General features: G+C 39.7%; 2 protein-coding genes across 5 annotated transcripts in view; one reads left to right on the forward strand and one right to left on the reverse strand.

The window, feature by feature from the left end:
* Positions 1-6: 6 nt before the first annotated feature.
* dync1i2a (dynein, cytoplasmic 1, intermediate chain 2a) lies at positions 7-23,726 on the forward strand. 4 transcript variants are annotated; one of them, XM_028436836.1, is made up of 17 exons: positions 7-151; positions 1,935-2,049; positions 4,313-4,427; positions 5,685-5,772; positions 6,767-6,826; positions 7,118-7,233; positions 12,167-12,253; positions 12,339-12,498; positions 12,581-12,680; positions 13,474-13,599; positions 16,675-16,821; positions 16,899-17,012; positions 17,580-17,713; positions 19,402-19,546; positions 21,771-21,911; positions 22,757-22,882; positions 22,966-23,726. In XM_028436836.1, exons 2-17 carry the CDS (start codon positions 1,945-1,947, stop codon positions 23,077-23,079), a joined length of 1,878 nt encoding a protein of 625 aa, XP_028292637.1. In that variant the 5' UTR covers positions 7-151; positions 1,935-1,944; the 3' UTR covers positions 23,080-23,726. The 4 variants fall into 4 exon arrangements, with proteins under 4 accessions (XP_028292637.1, XP_028292634.1, XP_028292636.1 ...); XM_028436833.1 differs by lacking the exon at positions 6,767-6,826 and having other exon boundaries at positions 8-151; XM_028436835.1 differs by lacking the exon at positions 6,767-6,826 and having other exon boundaries at positions 8-151; positions 12,170-12,253.
* LOC114455522 (calcium-binding mitochondrial carrier protein Aralar1-like) overlaps positions 23,672-24,214 on the reverse strand; it is a 30,585-nt gene continuing 30,042 nt past the window's right edge. The window contains exon 18 of the mRNA XM_028436832.1: positions 23,672-24,182. Within this exon, the coding sequence (XP_028292633.1) occupies positions 23,993-24,182 (190 nt within the window). The 3' untranslated portion in view covers positions 23,672-23,992. The remainder of the gene's footprint in view (positions 24,183-24,214) is intronic.

Consider the following 24,214-nt stretch of genomic DNA (forward strand, 5'->3'; position numbering starts at 1 on the left):
AATCCAAGTAATATAACCAGGTTTATCCTCAGATGACCACAGCGCAAACGCGTTGCAACGAGTAACTTAATTCTGACTTTTCTCGGCTCCTGTAGTCTGATTGTTAGCCAGTGAGAGCTAGAAGCAGTTGGTGTCTCGTCGAAAGCTTACTGTGAGTTTTGTTTTCTGGTCATTAAAGTCATCTGTACTTTACTAACTAGCACTTAGAACTTTTACCTGCAGCCAAACTGTGTTTTTAAGCGTAATCTTTTAGTTTAGTCCAAATTTCAAACTGACAGCTGATTGGTTTGGGGGTGTTGTGGTTTAACTAGTGACGATTTTACTTCTTGACACTTCCTTATTCTGTAGCCAGTTGTTAAAAGTTTTAGTTGCTTATTTTTGTGTGTGTAACCGATGTATTTGGCTTTTGACTAAAACCATTTAACCATTTATTCACGTTTTCTTTATTCTTCTTGAGATTATCAAGTATAGTATTAGCTCCACGAAACGGAAGTTAGTTGACGCTTTCACGGATGCTTACAATATTAAAAAATATATATGGAGCCTAATCTCATAACTTCATTAGACAATTATCTGTGACCATTGCAAGATGAATCGGTTATATTTTACGTTTTCAACATCTGTTTGCCAGCATCATACGGTAGGAGATAAATCACCAGTTGAAAGGGTCACCGATTGAACCGTAACGCGGCTGGCGCTAGCTTGTAGCCGTGTCTTTACCCGTCGTATGTCCGATTATGTGTCTGGACTCTTTTTTTTTTTTCTTCTCATGATAAATATGACTTTGAACCAAACACTACTTTCAGACAACAGTTCATTTATCAGTGAGGCTGATTGTTTTGTCATACAACGAGGATAGCTTGGATAACTTTTATGGCTAATATCACCAGGTTAGGCTAATGCTAGCTTCAGGGCAGGCCGATAGTAGGCATATGTTTATTCCAGTATTAATTAAACTAAACCTAGTTTATTTTTAGGGTTAAAAGGGCAGGTTTTTAGCGATTAAACGGTACATTTAAACACCTATGAATTAGACCTTTTATAAGTGTGTTACACCTGATGTTGGGTGTGGCTATGTTAGCTCTTTGACAGTAATCTGACACACATACACGAAGTTGCAAGATCCGGTTTATTTCTTAACACGTTTTCCAGCTGCAGTAGGGATAATATTAGTCAGTGTTATGGATTATAATCTGAGTTGGACAATCCTGAAGAAGATGGCACCAGCTTCCTGTATGGGATGGTCAGACAGTGAGTTCATGGTATAATTATATATAGTCATGAAACATCACATTACCTGCCAGATAATCTATTTTTAATGCTTTCAGGTTTGTGTACACATCCAAATATTTGCCTAGTGTCAATTTTGTGTTTTTCCATAATTTTATTTTAGTTTGGGATGGATGAAGAACTAGATTAGTCTGTGTCCTCCTGAGATGACCCATCCATCTTTCATTTAACTCGTTTTATGCACTTTCTACATCTGGTGCTATTTATTATCAAATTGGCCTGATTTGATAAATCTATAAATACAGTTATCTTTCTTTATATTTTCATAAACAACAAAAATACATTTCACATCAAGTGGGCGGCGATGCATTTAGTTTATTATTATTATGCTTCTACATTATGATCAATGTATTCCCTATTATTTTAGCAGGCCTGATCAGGCTTGTAGGCCTTTGAGTTTGATATGTATCCTCTAACCCTTTTTAAGGTCATATTGGCTGAGTTCACGTTTGTTCTACAAATGTAAACTTGTTAGGAAAACATTGGAAGCGGCATATTTTAATTTATGATTAAGTAAACCCTCATTAAGTGATAATTCTTTTCTCGTGTTTGTACTGATCTGATGATGTCCAACTGTCTTCTACAGCCTCTTTATTTTCCATTTTACATATAAATAAAGCTAAAAGTGTGTCTTTGTGTAACAGGTGAGTAACTATGTCGGAGAAAAGTGAACTGAAGGCTGAGCTGGAGAGGAAGAAGCAACGGCTGGCACAAATCAGAGAAGAGAAACGAAGAAAAGAGGAGGAGCGCAAGAAGACGGTACATATTATTTAGAAGATTTCATGATATTGAGAGAAACCGTATCTCTTAAGGGAAATAAACCACTTTCAAACACATTCAGCATCACATTGCAAGTCTTTTTGATATATTTTTGTGACCATATACTTCATCTCATTTTATGTTTTTCTGTTAAAAATTGCTCTTACATTTAATAGTTCCCATATCTTTTTTTAATGCATTGCACACAGAGAAAAGCCTTGATGTGCGTCACTGACCTGTCCTGACAATGCATTGCTATTTAATGGTACGTTCACACCAAATGCGCTTTGGGGCGTCTAAATCTTGCCTCACGCCCGTAGTTGGACACTTGTGCTTAGTGAATGAGTACGCTTGTCACCAGCGTTGAAGATGCTTGGGACGCGCGTCCAAATAAAATTGGGAAGGGAGCGCGTTGAGGGGAGGGTCTTCTCTGCTGCCGGTGGTGTTCATATAATGTATGAATCAGTTACGTTCATAATTTACCCAATGACTGTGATATGGTGGGGAACATTGTGTAGAGAAGGCGGTGTTTCCAACCGGATGTATTTTGGTGTGACTCAGTGTGTGCACTGTGATGTTAGAGGGCTATAGAGAAGTGTGGTGAATGGAGAATAAAGTTTGGAGTTCTTTGCTGAAAACGCTGCCTCCGAATTCCATTCATCGGCTCTACATTATCGAGAGAGTGGCTTGGCTTTATTTGCGCCTCGGCACCGTTTCTGAATTCACCAGAGCTGTGCTCAGACGAGAGTCGCCTTCAGCGCTACTTCCTCTCTCCCATGCCCAGTTTGACGACCTGCTGACCCACATCAATGCTCGCATCTCCTACCAGAACACCAACTACAGGCGCTCTATTCCAGCAGAAGAGTGCCTGTCCATCTGTCTCTGCCTCCGGTTAGTGTTTTTTTTCTTCTCATTATTCTAAATACTTCACGGTTGGGTAACGCTCCTGATTGGTCGACGCGCCGCGATGTGCCCCAAAAGTTCAACATTTCCAACTCCAGCGTTGGCCGCGTTGGAGGTGCCGGACGCACATCAAAAACTTGAAATCTCAAAATGCACAGTGACCGCCATGCGAAAATCTTCAAAACGCGCCACACAGGAGGCGCGGGACACGCAGCGGGACCTCTGACGCTCCAGAGAAGCGCGTCCACCAAATATTGTCTATGTAAACCTGATGTGGTGACGCGTTTGGTGTGAACGTGCCATAACACACAGGTGTAACTTGTTCTAAGGCCTTGCCTTTATTTGGCCTGAAGCTTTTGAATTATATTTTTAATGAGGCAACGGTGTTTTTACATTGTACATTGGAGTTTTGCTCTGAGGAAGAAAAAAAAAAAGCGGGTGGGGGTGGGTCATACAAGGACAAGATTTTGTGAAAAGGCAAATATTAGTTGTTATCCTTCCTCACTGAAAGAGCTTTCAGCGCAACCAAAACAATTTTATTTTTCTGAAAACACTGGCCTTGCTGTCTCTGTGAAGACGACAAAAACAACATTATATAATACTAATACTATACTAAACTTTTAGATTGACTGCCTGAGACCTTCCAGGAGTAAATGAAAAACCAGGTGTAAAACTACAGATTTTGTTTTTGTTTGCCCTTCTGTGTTTCTTCTTTGGCTGTGTAACCCTTATTAGATTGTTTGACATGTGAAATTTGCTTAAAATAAAAATGTTCTCGTATGTAGAAGTTGTTTTAATCCATTTTGCCTGACTTCTCGGTTAATGACTTTTCTGACAGTGCATGGTGACATTGTTGCTGCTTTCTAAATGTCAAATACTGCTCTCCCTCTTTCTTTGTGTGATGTCATTATCACTCTCCTGCAAAGTCCTCCAGCTGTTTTTGGTTGTAAGCAGATGTTTTTTTTAAAAAAAAAAAGAAAAAGTCAGCTTATTCATTTGGCTTTGCTATTTGTGGTTGATTTGTTTGCTGAAGCTTACACAAAAACAATTCTCTTTAACTTGTTGGTGAGCGATTGTTTCCCACAAGTTAATGCACTTTCTCCTATGAAAATTGCTCAATCAAACTGCTTTTCATGTTTAAATTAAAGCCTTATTAATAAGAAAAATTTTGCGGTAGGAGTCTCTAAATCACAAGATATTCAAAAGGTTTGTCTGAAAATCACATAACACTTGGTTATTTAGCTTCTATGCCTAAAGATATGAAAAGATCATGACATTATAATTTGTTTATTATAAAACCAGATGGCTGATGTGATATTTAGATAATTAACTATATATTGATGTGTTGCTGTGTGTGCAGGTGGACCAGCAGAAAGAGGTTGTGGTCCATCAGGAGGACTCTGACCTGGAGAAGAAAAGACGAGAAACAGAAGCTTTCCTGCAGAGTGTGGGCATCGCCACAGATGTGGCTGTTGGTATGTGTTCATTTTACTCTGCATTTAGTGACCTTTACCTTGAATAATATAAAGTGAAACAAACATGTTTGGATTTAAATGATTTTATTAATGCTTGGATAGATTACAGCTTTGATTTCCTCATGTGTTGTTTCTAAGGATGAAATCTATATATTGTTATGCCGGTAAACAGCATTAAATGTTTTATAACACCGTCACTTTAATGCAGAATCTGTACATATTAGAATTACAGTGCAGTACTTTTGGGTTCATTGTTCAGTTTTAAATTAATGATTATTTTTAAAGATTTGGAGTGTGATGCTCAAGCTCAGCCCTTCAATATACAAAACTATTGGGCTGCCATCCCGTCTGAATTGTAAGTGTTATTACACAGTTATACTCTAAAATGACAGGACATTTTATGAATTATAATTTTTTTTTTTTTTAAACATTCTTAATTTTCTTTAAGCTCTTTAACCAAATTATTTCTTTAAATGTTAAAATCTGTTTTTTAAAATTAGATAATTCTCATTCAAGAATTTTCACTTAATTCCTTGGTTAACATTGTATTTATTTTCTCTACGGGTAGTCTAAAAAAAATTGGTTGTCTCATAATTTTTCATATCTAACACACATTAAAAAGCATTTCATTGTCTGCTTCTTAACTCAAAGCCTGATGGGACTATTTGTCTTTGGGTGGAAAGTTAATTAACCAAACCATATTCATGGTAGTTTTGTTTGTTTTTGGTTTTTTTAGCAAAATTTCAAGACGATGAGCTCAAATGTTTTTAACACTGGAACAATTTTTGCTTACCCCTTTATGCAACTTGTTTTCTCTGTCATATGCTTTGAATTAATCTAAAACATGAGCATGAAATACCTCAAAAAGCTGAACTCAGAGCACTGTCACACTACTGACACCAGGGGGCAGAGGAGATCCATAAGTATCTTAGAGCAGCTTGATCATTTTGATTTTGTTACTATTTATCTTTAATTACAATTTTTCTACATGTGCTTAGATTTCCAATGTGTATTAAATTAAATCTGAGAGCCTTACTTAAGTTTCTTATTTTCTAACGTAATTGTTTATTACACATAAATTTCTAATGGAGATCCAAGTAATCTGTTTTTTCTGAAATCTGCTCTTTTAAAGATGTTTTTTTTCCCCAAAATTTAAAACAACAAAGCATAAAGAAATTATAAATGTGTTACATTGTGGTTTCGCTCCATTTTGTGTCTTTTCATTGTTTCAATATAACATGTTCCCTCTGTGTGTAGTCCCTCCTCCCACGTCTCCCACGGCCAAATCGACGGGTACGCCAAGTGAGGCGGGGAGCCAGGACTCGGATGGAGTGGTGGGACCAAGGTACACACACGTTCGGACACACACAGACACGCCCATCCACTCTCTCTTAATGTTGGATTCAGTCATTTACATGTGAGGAAACAATGCAGCTTCACCCAATTTCAGTAAAATAAAAGGCGTCTCCACCTGAGGCCAAATGTTTACCTGCTAAGTGCTTTATTTTTTGGCGCTAAAGCCGTTTTAGCCAACAATACATTTTCAGCATCTGCGTTGCATGCTAATTTGCAGCTGTGTAGCTTTTTGGAACCAGCCTGAGGAAACGTTGCTGTTTCTGTTTTTGCTGCTCTTCCAACTGTCCCCGGAGATCATGAAGAACAACTTTAAAAAAAACCCACAAGGCTACTCAACATTTTTTTTTTTTGCAGAATCATTACAGTGAATGATGCCAAAATGTATGCCCAACGAAATGCGTGTTTTTTTTTCCATTGAGGAACCGATAAATTATGACAAAACTAAATGAACAATAAAGCAGCGGGTTGTCGTGACGCCTGGGGGACTTTTTAACCTCTAATTAGAGCCCGATCCATGGGCTGAAATTCAAGCTTCCCCAGTGTCCCATCAAGCCTGGTGAGCTGTTCTCCCAACGTGTTGACTCATTTCCCTCACCAACATGGCCATTTCCTACACACATGGAGGTCATGTTTTCTCCCTGCGGGTGCTCCTCTCTCCTCTCTCTCTCTCTCCCTCTCCTTGCTCTCTGTCCACACAGCATTCTGAGCCTTTGGTGTGACAGTTCAGGGTCCGTCAGACCTGCAGGCTGTGTATTTCCTGCTGTGTCATCCCTTTTTCAGAACATGTGTCCATGCACATGCAGCATCTTCTGGGTGGAGAACAAACCTGCAACAAATCAACAAATCAAATTAAACATGCATTTGTCTAATGTCTGAGTCTTGCATGTTTTTTGCCACTAAGATGTTAATGTTTCCTGGTTTGTGCTCTTTGTGCCCGTCTCTCTGCATCACTAATGCTACCTTGTTGCTGTGACACTAATCAGGACTCTGCACTGGGACTCTGACCCTTCAACACTTCAGCTTCACTCTGATTCTGAGCTGGGGTACTGGACACTCTCTTCTCTCCTTTCCTGGTCATTTTTCCCTTCTCTCAATCTTTGGCATGATTACTTTGTCTGTGAAAGTCTGTGCTTAGTTAAAAAAAAAAAAAAAAAAGAAGCATCTGTAGTACATGGGTATAATCTGAAATTTGTATCTCAACACAAGTGGAAATGAGAGTTAAGATGTATTGGATGTTTTTTTGTGTTGTTTTTTGTGTCTTTGTGCGTTTTAATGTGATATCTGTGCTGCATTAACTGTTTTTGCAGAGTTTTAAGGTTTATTTGTGATTTTAGGCGTGGAACTCCAAAACTGGGAATGACCAAAATCACACAAGTGGACTTCCCACCACGTGAAACCGTGTCCTACACAAAAGAGACCCAAACACCCATTCCGACTCAATCCAAAGAAGGTGACTTGTATGTGCTTAGTTCATATTTGTATGAATGTCTGCAGCTTTTTGAGTCTAAAGATTAAATTTGAACAACTTGTGTTCCTTTGACCACAAAAACCCTCCTCGGCTGTTTGTGTAATTTAAGCACAAGAGGAGAAACCTAGTGTCAGGGAGGAGAAACTCCATCTGAGTGACAGATATAAAGGTCTTGGCATTGGGCTGCTGACTGCTCTGAAGCGTGTCGATATGTATGTAATTGCGGCACCGACGCTTTCATGTGTGGCGATTAGAGGGCACATGCTGAACACATGTTCCTCAAAATATGCAATATTTTTTTCTGGCGGTTGCTGCTTTTTATCTTTGCATTTCTCTTAACAGATGTTGAATAATTTGCTCGACTAAAATCATGGTTAGGATTATTCGCCTCATCTCACCACTCATGGATTAGTCTGCCTTTGGAGCCGTTGTCTCAATTTATCTGCGCCAGCTGACACGTGTTTTTAAGCATCCTCGAAAGCCTGGTTAGGATAATAAACAGAGCGCTGATTGTCGGTTGTTGTTCGATCAGGTGATGTGAAGAAAATTTCGAGGTAGCGCGCGGCGCGAGGGAGATAAAATTGGGTGATTTGGTGGAAAACTGTGAGCAGAACGAGTGAAAGATGAAGAGCATCCCCATGTTCCTCATCGCGCTTTACTTCGGACTCTACTGGGCATTGTAAAACTGTGTTAAACTCCAATGGTTTCTGCCAGCTGTTCAACACAGAGGCCCCCTTCCCCTCTTTGCCACTATGTAATCATTTCATCAACTCCCTCGCTTCCCTGTCTTCTCCCTTCACTGAACAGGCACATAACAAAACACATTCAGTGACATTGTGCGTTTTCACACCATCACTCCTGGCACTCGATGAGGCAGCATCCCCTTTTTCCAGCCCGCTCCCCTCGGTGCGTTTTAGACGTGTAGGGTGGCGTCAGACCTACTTTCTGATTGAGCGATTTATCATGTTGTCAAAAGAGGCACCATGCAGCACTCTCAAGGTCAGCGGGCGGTGGCATTAGAGGGAGCGGCTGCTGTAGACTGAGGGTTCCCACCGTGTCAGCAAGACGTCTTGAAAATACCAGCAACGATTTTAACATCACCTGCCCCACAAAGGGAACCTTTGGGACTGTCGAGGTTGCCTGCAACTTAATTTTACACTCATGGCAATGGGAATCATGTTGTGTTCCTTGTCCACCTTGATGAAAGACACTGCTTGTTGTCTTAATATAACCTCAGAAGTCCTATCCCTTTCTGAGGGATCAGATTGTGATCTGATGCTACTTAAACACAATTTAACACAGAAATCCTCCCAAATGCACTAAAGATGAAGTAATTGACAAGTGGCAACAGTAGCTAATACATTTTCCTCCAGCTAGGAGTGCAGTGTTAAAATGAAATCTACATTTTGGATGTTGCATAGGTCAAGGACAACTTTTGTTCATTCAACTCAAACAAGAAGAAGAGTTTGTATCAAAATCTTCATCAGAAAGTTGGTGGCGATGAGCTAATGTGGGTAGCAGTCTGACTGATGTGTTCAGGGACATCAAACGTAGGTCAATGAAAGTCACGCTGTTTATCTCGCATTGTTGATTGCATTAGAACCTAGGTTCCCCAAGTGGGGTACGCAAATTGTCATGGGGGTATGTGAATAAAAATTGAAAACACTGACAACATTGGAAACTAGAATATAAATAGAGCAGTTAATGGTAAATGCTTGGTTAATGCTATTGTTAGGCTAATGCTAATACTGGGCTAAAGCTAATGTTGGGTGAATATTTAATGTTCGGCTAATGCTACGTTATTGTTATTGCTAAGATAAGTACATGGCTTCAGGTTAAATGTCTGAAAGTGTACATTATTGAACAGTTTGGGAACCACTGCATTAGAATACATTGTAAACTCATTTATTCATAACAATGAGGTAAATTAACACGCTTGGTTTGTAATTTATCAAGAATATAATTTGTTGTTTGATTTAGAGCAATATCCAATATGATGATATTATGATGACAATATTTTTTTGCGCTGTTTTTTGTGCTTGTGCAATCGCTTATTTAGCTCCTAAATCTTGACCTTTAACCAAAAAGGAAAATGTTCCGTGACTAATTTTAACACGTTCAAAGTAAGTTATTGAATACACTGATGCTCCTTTGTGTATCTCGAGATAAGTATGATCAACTTGCCAGTTACCATGGAAACACACACACACACAAAAGAGGAGAACTCAGAATGTTATTTTCTGATGTGTTTTTGGCTGCTAATGTGTCCAATCGGCGCCGCAGGGACCATGCAGCATCAGTACGCACTCTTAAAGAAGAGGCTGTAATTATGGGAGCAAGATATTGTTGGAGGTTGGGGGGTGGAGTAAGGGTGGGTTAGGGACGGCAATAATATAAAAATAGAAAAAGCTTGGCGGAAATGTGAGTTCGTTTGGTAAATTTTAAGGTTTAATTTAATGTGATTGTTTTAATCAGTGTGAATTCAGAAGCAGGTCAAAACTTTTAATCACAAAAGCCCTCAACGGCCTCCTCGGTTGAAGTGGCACTTGCAATTGTGGTCAGCTTTTACACACTTGATGATTAGTACTGGGAAATATCGTCGTCCTTCAGTCATATTGTTAACCCTGTCTGACGGAAACGTGCTCAGTTTTTAAGCTTCATGTATTTGAATATTCTGGCTGTATAAAGTGACGTTCATTATGTTAAAGATATTTAGTTTGATTTAAATGCATCCAATCTGAAAACAACATAATAAAATGTTGCTCTAATTTTCATAATTACATTTATATTCTTTATATGTTTTTTAAGAAATTTTTCAATATTAATCTTTTAGTTTTGTCTGCGATTTTAGATGGTAAATGAGCTAAATGACACCTCTGCTTAACAGTTAATTTTTTCTATTACCATGTTTTAACCGTACATAATTTTAATTGGTTATTTAATGGTTATTTCTCTTTTTTTTTAAAATTTTGCTGGAGAAAGCCTTCTTATTGAGGAAACATGTATCAGAATCAGAAATACTTTAATAATCCCAGGGGGAAATTACTTTCTTACAGAGGCTCAAGTAATATTACAGATGAAAAGAAGAAACACTAAAAGAAAAGAAAAAGAAGCTGTACATAATTAAGTAAAAGACTGTATGAAATATACTGATGAAGGTTAATAATGTGGGGTTGGGGTTTCCCACATGCTGAACTCTCTTGTTTTCTTTAAACTTATAGAAACTGGAAGACACCTGCAACAGGCAAATAGGTCATGTAGTTAGATAGTCGATCACATGCCATGTGTGGGTTAATATATTGTCCATTGGCTTGGGCTCGTGATTACTTCCCCCTTCCTTCCCCCCCCCCCCCCCCCCCCCCCCAAAAAAAAAAAAAAACCTTTTATTTTGTAAGTGGTACAAAAGGCGTAATTGGGCCTGCTTTGAGAGGAGGTGTCAGTGTGTGGGACATCAGTGATCCGAGTGAATTCTGTTAAATGCAACCCACCCACCCTTCCTACTCCCCCCCCCCCTACGCATCCCCAGCGGGGTCACCGAGATCACTAGCTTTTCTCCAAATGGCCATTTGGGCTGGCAGGTGCATCATATACCCTTTATTTTCAGATTGTCTATCTGCTCCTAATGCCTGGCAGGTTGATTGCTCTGGCTGCCTCGCCGAGGAAAGGGCTGACGAGCATGGCCGGGACTCGCTGAAAGACAGTGATTACTGTTTTCCTTTAAGCCTGATTGAGGCCCTTGAAAGGAAAGATTTTAACCTTCTCCTGTTGGTTGCAGAGTATGGCGGCTCATTGAAATGGCTTGTGTCATCAACCCAGTTCTGTAAACTCATCAGTACACCCATAACCTTCATCCCCCAAAACCTCCGTCTGAGAAAAAGGAACAAATCACTTTATGGATAAAGTGGCAGATGACATTAACATTTAGATTATCTCAGTAGGAAGGAAATTCTGGCATGCAGCGCTGTCATCTTAGATTAACTGTTCAACTCATACCCAGATAAACGCTTAAAGGAACCAGACAAGTGTTTTCCCTTTCCCCCTTGAAGCTGTTTGGTCCTGTTTTTGCTTTTATTTCATCTAACACTGGAATCAAAGGTCATATACTGTCTGTAAAAAGGGGTTTTGAACGGGCTTGTTCATCTTCTTTGAGGAAGAGCCGACGTGCAGTTTGCCAGCTGGTCTGGCTGTATTTTGTTGTACATTCTCAGAGGTTGAATGGGAGTTGTGAGACCTCCTGCTATGACGGTAATTGCTCAGACTTGCCGTTCAGGGAGAAGCTTGTCTCGGGGCAGCCGAGCGGAAAACCTCTGTGCCATCCCAATGCCACCGCTAAGAAGCACAAGACAATCCCTGCGTAACCATCTGCCTATGCACCATGCCGTCATCTGGCCCGCTCCAATAGGACGATCCCTGCCAGCTGCTCCTTACCCTCTGCCCCGCCGGCCCGTGGCCTGCGAGGGGGCAGCCTGCTCCTGCATGGGACACAGAGGAGAAACTGCTACACTGACAGCTAGACTCCCTGAATGGAGAGAGTCTCATTAACGTCGGAACAGACAGGGGTCCCTATGACAACTAGGCACCCGCTGAGCTTTGGCCCTTTAACACAAATGACAAGCGTTGCTTCTTTAAAGAGCCATGGTTCTCAGTGAAAAGAGACATTGCCCTTACATTTGTTTGGTTCGTCAGCACAGAGATGCAAAACAAGTCCAAGGCTGAGCATGTAATCACTAACTGGTGTTCTTTATGAAAGCAGTTTGAAAGAGAATCCAGAAAGTGTGTGTAGGGAAACATAATTGTTACTTTGGTTGACATTGTTGCTCTTTATTTGATTTTTTAAAGCTTGACGTTCACGCACTTTATTCAGGCCAAGGTGTTCGTGCTCTGATTTCTGACCCACTTAACTGTTTACCCACAGAAGATGAAGAAGAGGAAGAGATTGCAGCAGCTCAACCTGTTACAGAAGCTGAAACTGATAAGCAGGACATGAAAGAGGAGGAGGAAGGTACTTCAGTTAAAGTGTTTCATTAGTTTATCCTTAATATTTCACAATTTCATATTTTAATGCTGTTTTCTGTGTCTGTAAACAGCCCCACACGAGTTGACCGAGGAGGAAAAACTCCAGATCTTGCACTCGGAGGACTTTGTGACGTTCTTCGATCACAGCACACGCATTATTGAGCGCGCGCTCTGTGAACACGTGGACCTCTTCTTCGACTACAGTGGCCGAGCCCTGGAGGAGAAGGAGGGGTACTGGTTGTGACAAAAGTTTTAATTGTTTCTTTTTAAAAAAACAATGTTTATTGATGTGGTTTTAATTGGTTTTCTTCAGGGAAATTCAAGCCGGAACAAAGCTGTCGCTCAACAAGCACTTTCTGGACGAGCGCTGGTCTAAGCACCGTGTGGTCACCTGCCTCGACTGGTCTCCTCAGGTCTTTTAGTTTTTTTCTTAAGTATTTCCTAAATAATCCAATCTGTCTTTTTCAAAAAACTTTTAAATTATTTCGATACCAATCTTTTTACGCAGCTTTGTTTTAGTAGCATTATTCCCTCTACTGGGACGCTAGTTCAATGTGCAGACCAATAATGCTTTATGATTACTTGGCTTTAGTTTGACAGCATTTACGTTGAGCTACAACTCCCCGAGGAAAAGTAGGTTATGTCCCATACAAATTGTCACTTAGTTGGAGGTCGTAATGATTTGTTTCCTCTGGTGTCTCAGGTTATTTAATGCATGATGTTGCAATGGCTTGTGACAGCAGATTGAACACCAGCTCTTTGTCCATTGTCTTTTTTTTTTTTTTTTTGCAACAAACACTCTTCATGCATTAAAGTGACGCATATAAATCTTTAATTGTGAGATATTTTAAAGGGTTATTATTTAGGTAACATCTGTTTAGCGTTTCCCGCAGGCTAAGTTTGGATATCATACATCATTTCTTGAAGCTTCCTCTGTGAGTGTTGTTTATTTTTGAGTCCACTGCTTCACTGTAGGTTTGGTTAAAAAGTTTGAAAAGGTAATAAAAACATAATTTAGAGAAGTTGTTCGTAGTGTAAAGGGACTTAAATGAGCCATAAATCTTAAGAGGAAGGGGTTAGTCATTCTTAAAGGCATTCATCAGGAGTACACGGGGCAGGCCAGCCAAGCCTGGAGGGCACCGCTCCCCCCCCCCACTCCCCCTACTCCACACATTCATCCAGTTTGCTTTTTCCTCTTGTCACCAGTATCCAGAACTCCTGCTCGCCTCATACAACAACAACGAGGATGCTCCTCATGAGCCAGACGGCGTGGCGTTGGTGTGGAACATGAAGTACAAAAAATCGACCCCGGAGTACGTCTTCCACTGTCAGGTGATCCATCTCCCTCGACAATCTACATCCAACCACCCAGTTTGCTCACCCTGTGTGACTCTTTAGAATAGACCAGACAAGGGCTACTACACAACATAATATCACAAATAGACAAAATAAAACCATAAAACATGCGCAATTATAAAAAATGTTCAAAATGACAACAAAAATACATAAAACAGCAACAAACACATAAAGAGTGACCCCAAAAACACATAAAACGACTACAAACATTGACATCAAAAACTCAAAAGATGATTATTAAAATGCACTTAAGTAAACAGAAATATATCTGAGGTTTAAAAAGCATATTAAAAGAATGTGAAATTCCATTAACTATATAATCTCCACCTTTAGACACATTAGGAATAGTTTGACAACTGAAGCATCTTTCATGTCCTGTATATTAATGCCATGATCTCTCCACACATCACTTACTATTTGTCCTGTTGGTCTCAGGCCAATGAAGCCACACTCAAGCCACTCAGATCCGTCTATAATCAAGCGTTAAAGGTGCTCGACAGAAAAGCCCTTCGCTATCATTACTGCAATATTCTCAGTAAAGATAAAATATTAGGTTTTGACAATCTAATTCACTATACAAATTTAAGAACCCTCTTAAAAATTGTTAATAATACTACTCCACCCCAAATAAAAGAATTTATAAAACTTTACTATGAACAAACGACCCAAACATCTCGCTCCACTGCTCACAGAAACTGTGCTGTCCTCTGCCTTTTCAATAGAACCATTAAACAATGGAATCAACTCCCTGACCGTCTGAAGTTGTTTGTAGCACTAAATCATTTCTCTCATAACTTAAACAAATTCATCCTCGATAACCAGCTGTGTCAGCATCAGCGCACTTAAATTTTAAAAATGTGATATTGTAGCAAACATTCTTCACTATGTGTTATTTTTTAATAATTACTGTTCATCGTAAGGTTTATGTATTTTGTACATTGTCCATGTCAAATAAACTAATGAACAAAACTAAACTAAACAACAAAGCAAAACACTGAAAACACTGATATATACACTGAATGACAGAAAAACTAATTAAACCCTTGTTTTTCACTGTATAATGGTTCAGGTTGACAATAATTTTGATATTGTGACCTCAGACCTGACCCCACTGTGATAAAAGTTGCCCATCTCTGGAATAGACCAACTGGTGTTACTTATTGTTCCTATAGCAACATTTCCCTTTAAGGCCAGTCTGCAGACTAGGGGCAAGTTGGAAGACATAGACATTTCAAACTCCTCGACACGGACGTAAGGCTTGAAAACAGGCGAAAAAATTTCAAACTCCTCAAAACGAAGATAAGGCTATAGTAAGGCATAAAAACGTGCAAACATTTTTCAAACACCTCGGAACGAAGGTAAGGCTATGGTAAGACATCAAAACGGGCGAAAAATGTTCTATTTGTTTTTCAAATCCAACATCACTACATGAGATTAAACAATTGATTCACCATTTATTTTTTTCTCACTCTTGAATTATTCCTGTGTTACTCTTTAGCCTCCCCCCCGCCTCCCTCCACCCTGAGTCCACCACCACATCTATATACAAACACATGTTGGTGAGGCCCCAGAGAAGAGCTGTGGTGGTGGAGTTGAGAGGAGCAGCAGTGAGCAGCACCAGTTCTGCTTATCATATGCAGTGAAACAAGGGCCCTGTGTTCAAACAAGTAGCTCAGAGACTATAGTGGTGCTGCACCGCTCTGCTCTGCGCTGCTCGGCCTTATTTATAATGCTCGCCCCAGGCTCACTCACCAAGTTGAGTGAAACCACATGTTTGTTGCCTCCAGAGCGGATGTAGGTGCAGGCGTGTTGCTTAGATGAGTAAAACTGAACAGAAGTATACATGCTCTGTTTTTGTTTTCTTTTACCTTTTGCCTCCAACTTTGCTGGAAAGGATTTTTCCCCCAGTGCTTGTCAGTTTTTCCACTAAAATTAAAAAAAAAGAAAAGAAAATTGGCGTATTTGGTGATGTAGTGATTGAAAAAAGACATCCCCGCTTAGCACACTCAGAAACCCTTTTCACCCCCCCCTCCTGAGTTTTTACACTGAGGATAAACACATTAGGCCTGTGTTTGGTAACGTTTCTAAGGAGCAGAATGCACGCCAATATATTTTTACAACTTTGTAGAAACACAGCTGAACCACTTTGATTCACTCCATGTTGGGATTTTGGGGAACTTTGTGATTAGTGCCTTATTTTGCAAACCAGTGGCCACCCAGATTACAATAATGTAGAATGTAGTCAATTATGTTGGAAACAAATAAAGTGCTGAGGATAAGAAAAAAATACTGCAAATTTAATGGAAACCTAACACCAGGATGCAAGACAAAGCACTTCATTTGTTAATCATTATATTATGTTTTGATTATTCACATGGAAATGTATGGTGTCACCGTTACTATGGTGATACAGATCAATTCATTTTAACAGAACGGATCCACAATTTATAATGGGTATGTAAGACTGTCACTTACAGTAACCATGACAACATTAGATAGAATAGATCAGACACGGGCGACTGAAATGCACAAAATGAATCTAAGAATACACAAAATAATATCACAAATATGCGAAATTACCCCAAAAATACACAAAAGTATAACAAAAATACCAGAAATGGCAGCAAAAACACACAAAACTACAAACATTGACTGGAAAAACTCAAAAGATGATTATTGAAATACATAAAAGTAACACAGAACTATAGAGAACAACAAAAATAAAGGGAAAAAAAAATTCCCAAAATGACTCGCAACACACACTGAATGACAGAAAAACTCACCAAACCCTTTGTTTTTTCTCTGTATAATTGTTCAGATTGTTCATTATTCCAAAGGCTGCAATAATTTTAATAAAGTGGCCCTCGGATCAGAAAACATAATTTTTTTTGGCCCCCACTGTGATAAAAGTTGCCAATTTTTGGAATAGATCAATAGGTGTTACTTATTAACTCTTAAATACGTGTATTAAAAATCCAACATCACCACGTGAGGTTAAACATTTTCTTCTCCATTTATTTTGTTCTCACTCTTGTATTATTCCTCTTACAGTCGGCAGTCATGTCTGCATCCTTTGCGAAGTTTCATCCAAACGTTGTGGTGGGGGGAACGTACTCAGGCCAGATCGTTCTGTGGGACAACAGGAGCAACAAGAGGACCCCTGTGCAGAGGACTCCTCTGTCAGCCGCAGCTCACACGGTATCGTACACACCTATCAAGCATTAGCTGCCTCTGTCCAGGTGAAGAACACATGCTCACCTTTATTGCCCTCACAGCATCCAGTGTACTGTGTGAATGTGGTCGGCACACAGAACGCAAACAACCTCATCAGCATCTCCACCGATGGAAAGATCTGCTCATGGAGTTTGGACATGCTCTCCCAGCCTCAGGTAGAAACATTGAAAGGTAGAAACCAGAAGGCATGCACGTGTTCTCAAGTGCTGCCATGGTGCGATCGTCAAACATTTACACTTCACGTTTGTTCCTCCAGTCATGCTAAATGTCAAACCTTTTGGCTGGATTCATTATTCCTGCTTGGTTTATATCTCATTTGTCACTTTCAGGGAATTCATTTCTGCAAGCTTTTTGATTTTGTCCATCCAACAAGCCCTTTGTATCAAACTGTTATGTATTACTAAATACATAATGCACTGCTTTTAGTTGTTATGCTGCAAAGAAGTGGAACAAACTGCCAGCAGAGCTGAAGTCAGTATCCAATGTGAACATTTTTAAATCTAAGTTAAAGGCACTTTCTCTTTATTGTATATGACTGAGAGGGAGATTTTTAATCATTATTGTTGATTTTATGTTTTTCTCTCTGATTTTAATGTCTTTATTGATTTTTTTTGTTACACTTTTTAATCATGTAAAGCACATTGAATTGCCTCTACAAATACATTTGGTTTGCCTTGCCTAATGTGTGTGGTGTTCAACATGATGTTCCTTTCTTTCCACAGGACAGTATGGAGCTGGTGTTCAAACAGTCCAAAGCAGTCGCCGTCACCTCCATGTCTTTCCCTCTCGGTGACGTCAACAACTTTGTGGTGGGCAGCGAGGACGGCTCCGTCTACATGTCGTGTCGTCATGGAAGGTGAGTCTGTCAGCGAGCTCAGACCAAGACTGAAGCCACTTGTTGGTCCCACTTTGAATCAAGTGTCAAATAAACACGGCACAGATCCTGCTGTTTAAAAGTTTCACTCCTGCCCAGTCATCCAGTCATTTGTCAATTACCTTTTTTAAAGGTCCCTCAGTGTAAACAGGAACTTCTTTTTTCCTTTCACAATGTTTTACTGGGTTCGAGTTTGACCCCATGTGAGGTCGCCTAAAAAATCTAGTAATAGAAGAAAAATATACTGATTTAAATTATATATTTATATATATTTTTAATTATTATTCTCCGCCACAAAGTGGAAGGGGACATAGGTTTGGGTTCCATCCATTCGTCTGAGTTATAGGGGACAGCTTTTCTCAGAAACTTTTTAAGATAGGATAACTAAATTTGGTGTGTGGCTTCAGGGTATCAATACCTTGATGGAGTTCGAAAATGAGAAGGGCGCAACTATTTTTCTCGGAGTTATTGCCCTTGTTCCGTTTTTTTGACTCGAGGTATCTTCAAAGGGGACATCTTTTCTTAGAAACTGTTTAAGATAGGATAACTAAATTTGGTGTGTGGCTTCAGAGTATCAATACCTTGATGGAGTTCGAAAATGAGAGGTGCAGTATTATTTTTTTCCGGAGTTATTGCCCTTGTTCTGTTTTTCTTTACTATGTTCAAGGTATCTTCAAAGGGTATAGCATTTCTTAGAAACCGTTTAAGAGTTAGTTAGTAATTTTATATTCTGATGTGATAATATTTTCTTATATATACATCTAAGTTCTTAGATTTAGGACAATTAGGAAAAGGTTGTGAGTTATGACACCTAATCTTCCGGGGGATGTTGATGAATATGTCGCCTTGTTAATACATTATTATTATTTAATTATACTTCTTTACCACACAATCTCAAACATTAGATTTCTATACTTTCACTTTTTCAAATATGATCTTAGTTCAAATAAAATGCAGTAAAAAAATATACAGTATCTGAGCTGGCACATCTTGTGCATCTTTTGTGCACTAATACTGTATAACAAACATGATCAAAAACGTATCTTGGGTCGCCAGAAATATGTGATATAAAAATGGTGTCACAACTCGATAAAGGTTGGGAACCACTGGTTTACCATCTGAAGTAAACCTTCACTTCATCAATTCCTGCTGTCGTTCCATCATTCTCTCACTCCAGGTGAGGCGGACGGTTCTCAGCAGAGAAACCAGTGTTACCAGTTCCCAGTGTGTCAGCGTCCTGTAGGGAGTTCACAGAGCTGGAAAGGTTTTGCGTGGCGCTATCACCTCCGTAATTGGGCGAATAATTTTCCAGCTCATTTGTGATGGTATGATACTGTGATCGCGGTTAATAATGCATAAGCATCACTCACGCTGAGTATTTACCTCTCTGCGTTAATTATCTGAGCCTTCGTTAGATAACAGCTCTGCAACATGTGGTTGGAGTAATGCGGGTGCTTTTGCCACCCTGCTGGTAATTACATGATATAAGTAAGTGATTACAGTGAATCATTCTTAATGTAAGGCCTAAATGGTCCCACTAGTTTGCTGTGGATGCTTGTTGTGTGTGTTTCACAATGGGAAACATCAGATCTGCTGCTTGATTAGGAATTACTTTTGCTTCACTCACTCCAAGCTGATGATGTGTTTGCACTCACTCGTCCTCTCTACAGTAAAGCAGGCATCAGTGAGATGTTTGAGGGCCACCACGGCCCCATCACTGGGATCGACTGCCACACGGCAGCAGGGCCGCTGGACTTCTCTCACCTGTTTGTCACCTCCTCGTTTGATTGGACCGTCAAACTGTGGAGCACCAAGGTATGTTCAACACAGCAGTTTATATTGGGAGAGGGAAGACCAAGCTGTTTCTCTCTATCAGAGATATCAATGTTGTAAAGCTTTACTAGTGCGTACATTTTGAGTATGTGTACTCAATTTTGATTTGAGTAAAATTTACGAGTCAAGTAAAAATTGTCTCAAGTAGCTTCTAGTAAAAAAAATGTTACAAGTCAGCATTATTTGCTTAGTGGCTGTGTTGGAAATTGCATGCTAACGTACTACTCATACTTTGTCTGACGTCTGAAATGAGTATTTCGTGCGTTCACATTAGATAGTATGAAAAGATTGAGTATGTGAGAAATACCTGGATGTATACTATATCGGGACATTTTCTAAGTATGAACGGTGGGCACACTAGTCATATTCAACCGCCCCATGATGCATTGCGAGCGGAATGTAAAAGGGTCCTGGGACTGACTTCAAGCTAAAAGACAAACATTCCCTTTTTCAAAACAAAGGTATCTCTTCTTCCATTAGTTTTTGAACGCTTTTGTAAATGGGGCTCTTGTTTTGAAGTTAACAGGAAGTCGCACAATGGCGGGTTGCCGATAATCTCTACTTGGTCACTTTATCACTTAAAATGTTTTCAGAACTTTCAAAGGGGGAAAATCAACAGAAATTTTTAGTCTCAATGTGCTTCAGGTTTTTGTTGGGAAACTTGGAAATATACTTCAGTGGGAATGGTCACCATACTAACCATACTTATAGTATATAGTAGACAGTATATACTCACTGGGTTTGTAGTTCATAGTGGGGAAAATACCATTTCGAACACAGCCAGTAAAGCCAAAAAATTCGCTAGTAGTACTAATAGACCTAATGCAAATGAAGTAGGAGGGATTATAACTTACTGGTTGTAATATTTTCAAAAGCCAATGACAAGGTTGAATTTACCTTTTTTTCCACCCCTTTATTAGCATATAATGCTTGCTTACTAGTATCGACTAGTTTACAAATTTAAGGCTCAAACATTCTTGTGCGGACGCATGCAAAACGGAGTCCGCCAGGCCAATTAAAAGCAAAGCTCAGATTTTACGATCGCGCTGACTCCTCCGCGTAGTTGGTGTCACACAAAACACTGCTCGGCATTGTATCGACCCACATTAAATGTAACACTGACCTGTATTTCACCACCTGGTGAATCAGAGCAGGAGAGATGAACACGAGCTTAGAGGAGAGACTGACAGACGAGCTACGACAGTAGCGACGCCTTTAAAACACGTCCCAGGAGTACAAGGACTACAGAGAAGCACTAAGAATCATGGGACATGTAGGATTTATTGGAAGCTACTACGAGGCGGTGCACCCAAGTATGTAAGCCCTGAGGAGTGCGGACAGTCCACGCTGAGTATGTTGTGCGTGCGGTCCGCCCGAGTATGTTTGAGCCTTTAGAGTACATGTTTGTCACATTTGAGTACTAATAAAGCTTTAATATGTAAATATCGCTGATATCAACTGCTCAAACAGCTTTCCATTGTCCAGCTCATGTGTTGGAGTTTGTTGCCCTTTATTCTCCTTGTTTCAGACGTTTCCCTGCTTTAACACAACATCTTAATTCATGATGGATGCTTTTCATTGTCCAGTTTAAGCAGCAATGAAACATTGAGAAATGTGTCAATGACATAAATGATTTTCACAGCATATTTCATAAGATGGGCACCATCGGGCTTGGTCGCATGATATTTTGACACTTTCATTAACAAAATAAATTACAAAAGTAATTTAGTAAGTAACATTAAAAATATATATATATATCAAATTGAGTGCATATATGCTAAGTTACTACGGTACGTATTTAGTATCTTTTTATACATTTAAACATTTTTTAGCTAAAAGAAATGCAGTTGGACAGAATATTTAGGTCAGCAGCTTCATTTCAACAACAGTTACTGTTTTTATTTTTCATCCTGTAAGGATTTATGAAGTTGTTTTAAAAGCTGAATGTGTCAGCTCAGTCAGCATTCACTCGTATAGAAACAATACGGTGACGTTAAATGAAACCATCACTTTAAAGCTCTGGTTTAGATTGTCCTGTAAGATTCAGTCAAGCCTTTGCTGTCATCTTTGTGGCTGATGTTTGAATGGAGCAACATGAAACTATTGACTATTTTTCTCAGTGTTTCTTCACAGAATCCTCTGTGATTCATTGCAGCTAAGCAGAAAAAGCCTGTTGCTTACTCAACGTGATGCATTTCCTTTACAGAACAATAAGCCGCTGTATTCCTTTGAGGATAACTCTGACTACGTGTACGATGTCATGTGGTCTCCCACTCACCCGGCTCTGTTTGCATGTGTGGACGGAGTCGGCCGACTCGATTTGTGGAACCTCAACAACGACACTGAGGTATTACTTTAGGAGTTAAGGCATACAAACTCAACAATAACCTAAGCTCATACATGTTAGAAACCTGAGGTTCGAAACTTGTGGATCGGGACCCAAAAGGGGATCACAAGCATTTTTTAGTGAGAATGAAAAAAAAAAAAGAAATTATAATTCTGTGTTTTTAATTTAAAATCACTTTTCTGCAAAATATTCTCACTTCTTACGATGGGTTGAAGTATTTGGTACCTAGTTTTTCCTTAGAGCAGGCATTGGTAACTGGTGGCCAGGGGGCCCCATGTGGTCCTCGGTCTAATTTTGTGTAATCCCAAAGTATAAGCGCAAATTGACTACACAAAAAGATAACAAAAATACTAAAAACGACTCCAAAAAATCCATAAAACGGCATAAAATAACTCCACAAACACATAAAATGACAGAAAAATACAAAAAGGACAATAAAAACTAAAATACACAAAATGACTATAAACACAAAATGAATGAAAAATATATACAAAATGACAACAAAAACATACAAACACTTTTGTTTTCTCCTGTATTAATTCTCAAGATTATTCATGATTATAAATGCTGTTGAAATGAAATGTTGATAATGTGGCCCCCGCTGTGATAACGGTTTGGCCATCCCTGCCTTGGAATTTGTCAGTATCCACCTTCTGATCAAATACACCGTTTTGTCTTTACATTAAGATTTTTAATTCATTAGTTTGGAATTTTTGGATGAAAAACTGTTGAAAGACTGACTGTTCTCTACAGTAATGTTATGGTACTTGCATCATCATGTAACTGTTGAACCACTGCTGTAAAGACTGTTCCCAGTCGTTTGATTGATGATGATGTTGTATCAGGTGCCCACAGCCAGTGTGGTGGTGGAGGGGAATCCGGCTCTGAACAGAGTCCGATGGGCAAACACTGGCAGAGAAATCGCTGTGGGCGACTCCGAAGGACAAGTGCGAGTTTTTGAGGTCGGAGAGGTGAGTGTGTTTAAAATCATCCGAGTTTGAATCACTATTGATTTGTCCGTATGATGCATGGTGTCGCTCTATCTCCTCTTCAGCAAATCGCCGTTCCTCGTAATGACGAGTGGAACCGCTTCGTCCGCACGTTGGCAGAGATCAACGAGAACAGGGATGACGCTGAGGAGCTGGCAGCTCAGCGTCTGGCTGTGTGAGCTGCTCACTAGTGCCTCGCTAACGTCATCATCATCATCCCTGTTTGGACAGAAGGAAAATATGCAATGATGCACCCGGAATAGAAGAAGAAGAAAGACGCTCTACTGACACGGTCTGATTTCTATGCAGTCTCTTGTTCAGGCTGCTACCAGCTCATTTAAAAAGGATGGTTAACAGTCTTCCTCAGACACAAAGCCAGTGATTCATCCTTCCACCTGATGCCTTAAAGAGTTTTTTTTTCTTCTTTCCAACGCATGTTGACACAAGCCTTAATTTTATGTTTAAGCCAAATGTTTCACTCTGCATGAAAGTCGGTTTCCCTCCCCTTCACACGGCTGTAAAACAATGATTTCCATCTACAGGAGGGAATGTAAACTCTTCTTCTGTCATTTCTATTTTTGTAGACTTCTTTAAATCTTTATATGCATTCCTACACGTTTCAAAGGACAGCAGAGTTCAACCCGAAAGCTGGAAAAATCCTCCCAAAGCCTCAGAAGATAATCATTATGCTGTATCTGCTCAGTGATTTAATCAGTCGATGGTTTCCTCACAGCGTGATGTCTACACTGAGAATGTACTTGACACAGTAAGAACAGTTTGAATGGTTTATTTCAATAAAATACAATAAATACATTTAAATTATTCCCTCCCCGAGTCCTGTGCGTGATTTTTAAAATAACTCTTTAAAATATCTGTACATCCTCACATTTCTCACACATGCAGGTCAAAGCTATTGCATACCAAGAAACAGTCCCTGTGATCAGAAGTACAATATGTACAAGAGAACTGTGCAAGCGACGCAAAAAAAAAAGCAGAGCCGAGCATTTCATGCAGCATTTTCAATTAGGCAGTTGATTAAATGTAAAGAGTTTAAAAGGCAGTTTGGAAGATGTTTTCCACAGAGAGGACGACTTATGAGGCCTGAGGCTCCGCTGATTTGACAGAAGGTGCAGAAGGCTTAAACTTTGGAAGATGAAGACCAAACTTTCTCTCCACCCCGGCGAAGGTGGCAGCAGCCAGACGATAGCCGCCAACATGCTCCGCAGTCACAGACGGTAAGTCCTCAACCTTGGGTTTGATGGGCTCCGAGCCGGTAGGGCGACTGAGGACAACGTTGAGTTAGAAGAAACTCTT

The sequence above is a fragment of the Gouania willdenowi genome, chromosome 21, assembly GCF_900634775.1.
Source record: "Gouania willdenowi chromosome 21, fGouWil2.1, whole genome shotgun sequence".
Taxonomy (NCBI): domain Eukaryota; kingdom Metazoa; phylum Chordata; class Actinopteri; order Blenniiformes; family Gobiesocidae; genus Gouania; species Gouania willdenowi.

Coding starts and splice junctions, on each gene's coding strand:
- dync1i2a (XM_028436836.1), top strand. CDS start 1,945: ATGTCGGAGAAAAGTGAACTGAAGGCTGAGCTGGAGAGGAAGAAGCAA. Junction 13,600..16,674: donor AGTACGTCTTCCACTGTCAG/GTGATCCATCTC, acceptor TTCCTCTTACAG/TCGGCAGTCATGTCTGCATC. Junction 16,822..16,898: donor TGTCAGCCGCAGCTCACACG/GTATCGTACACA, acceptor TTGCCCTCACAG/CATCCAGTGTACTGTGTGAA.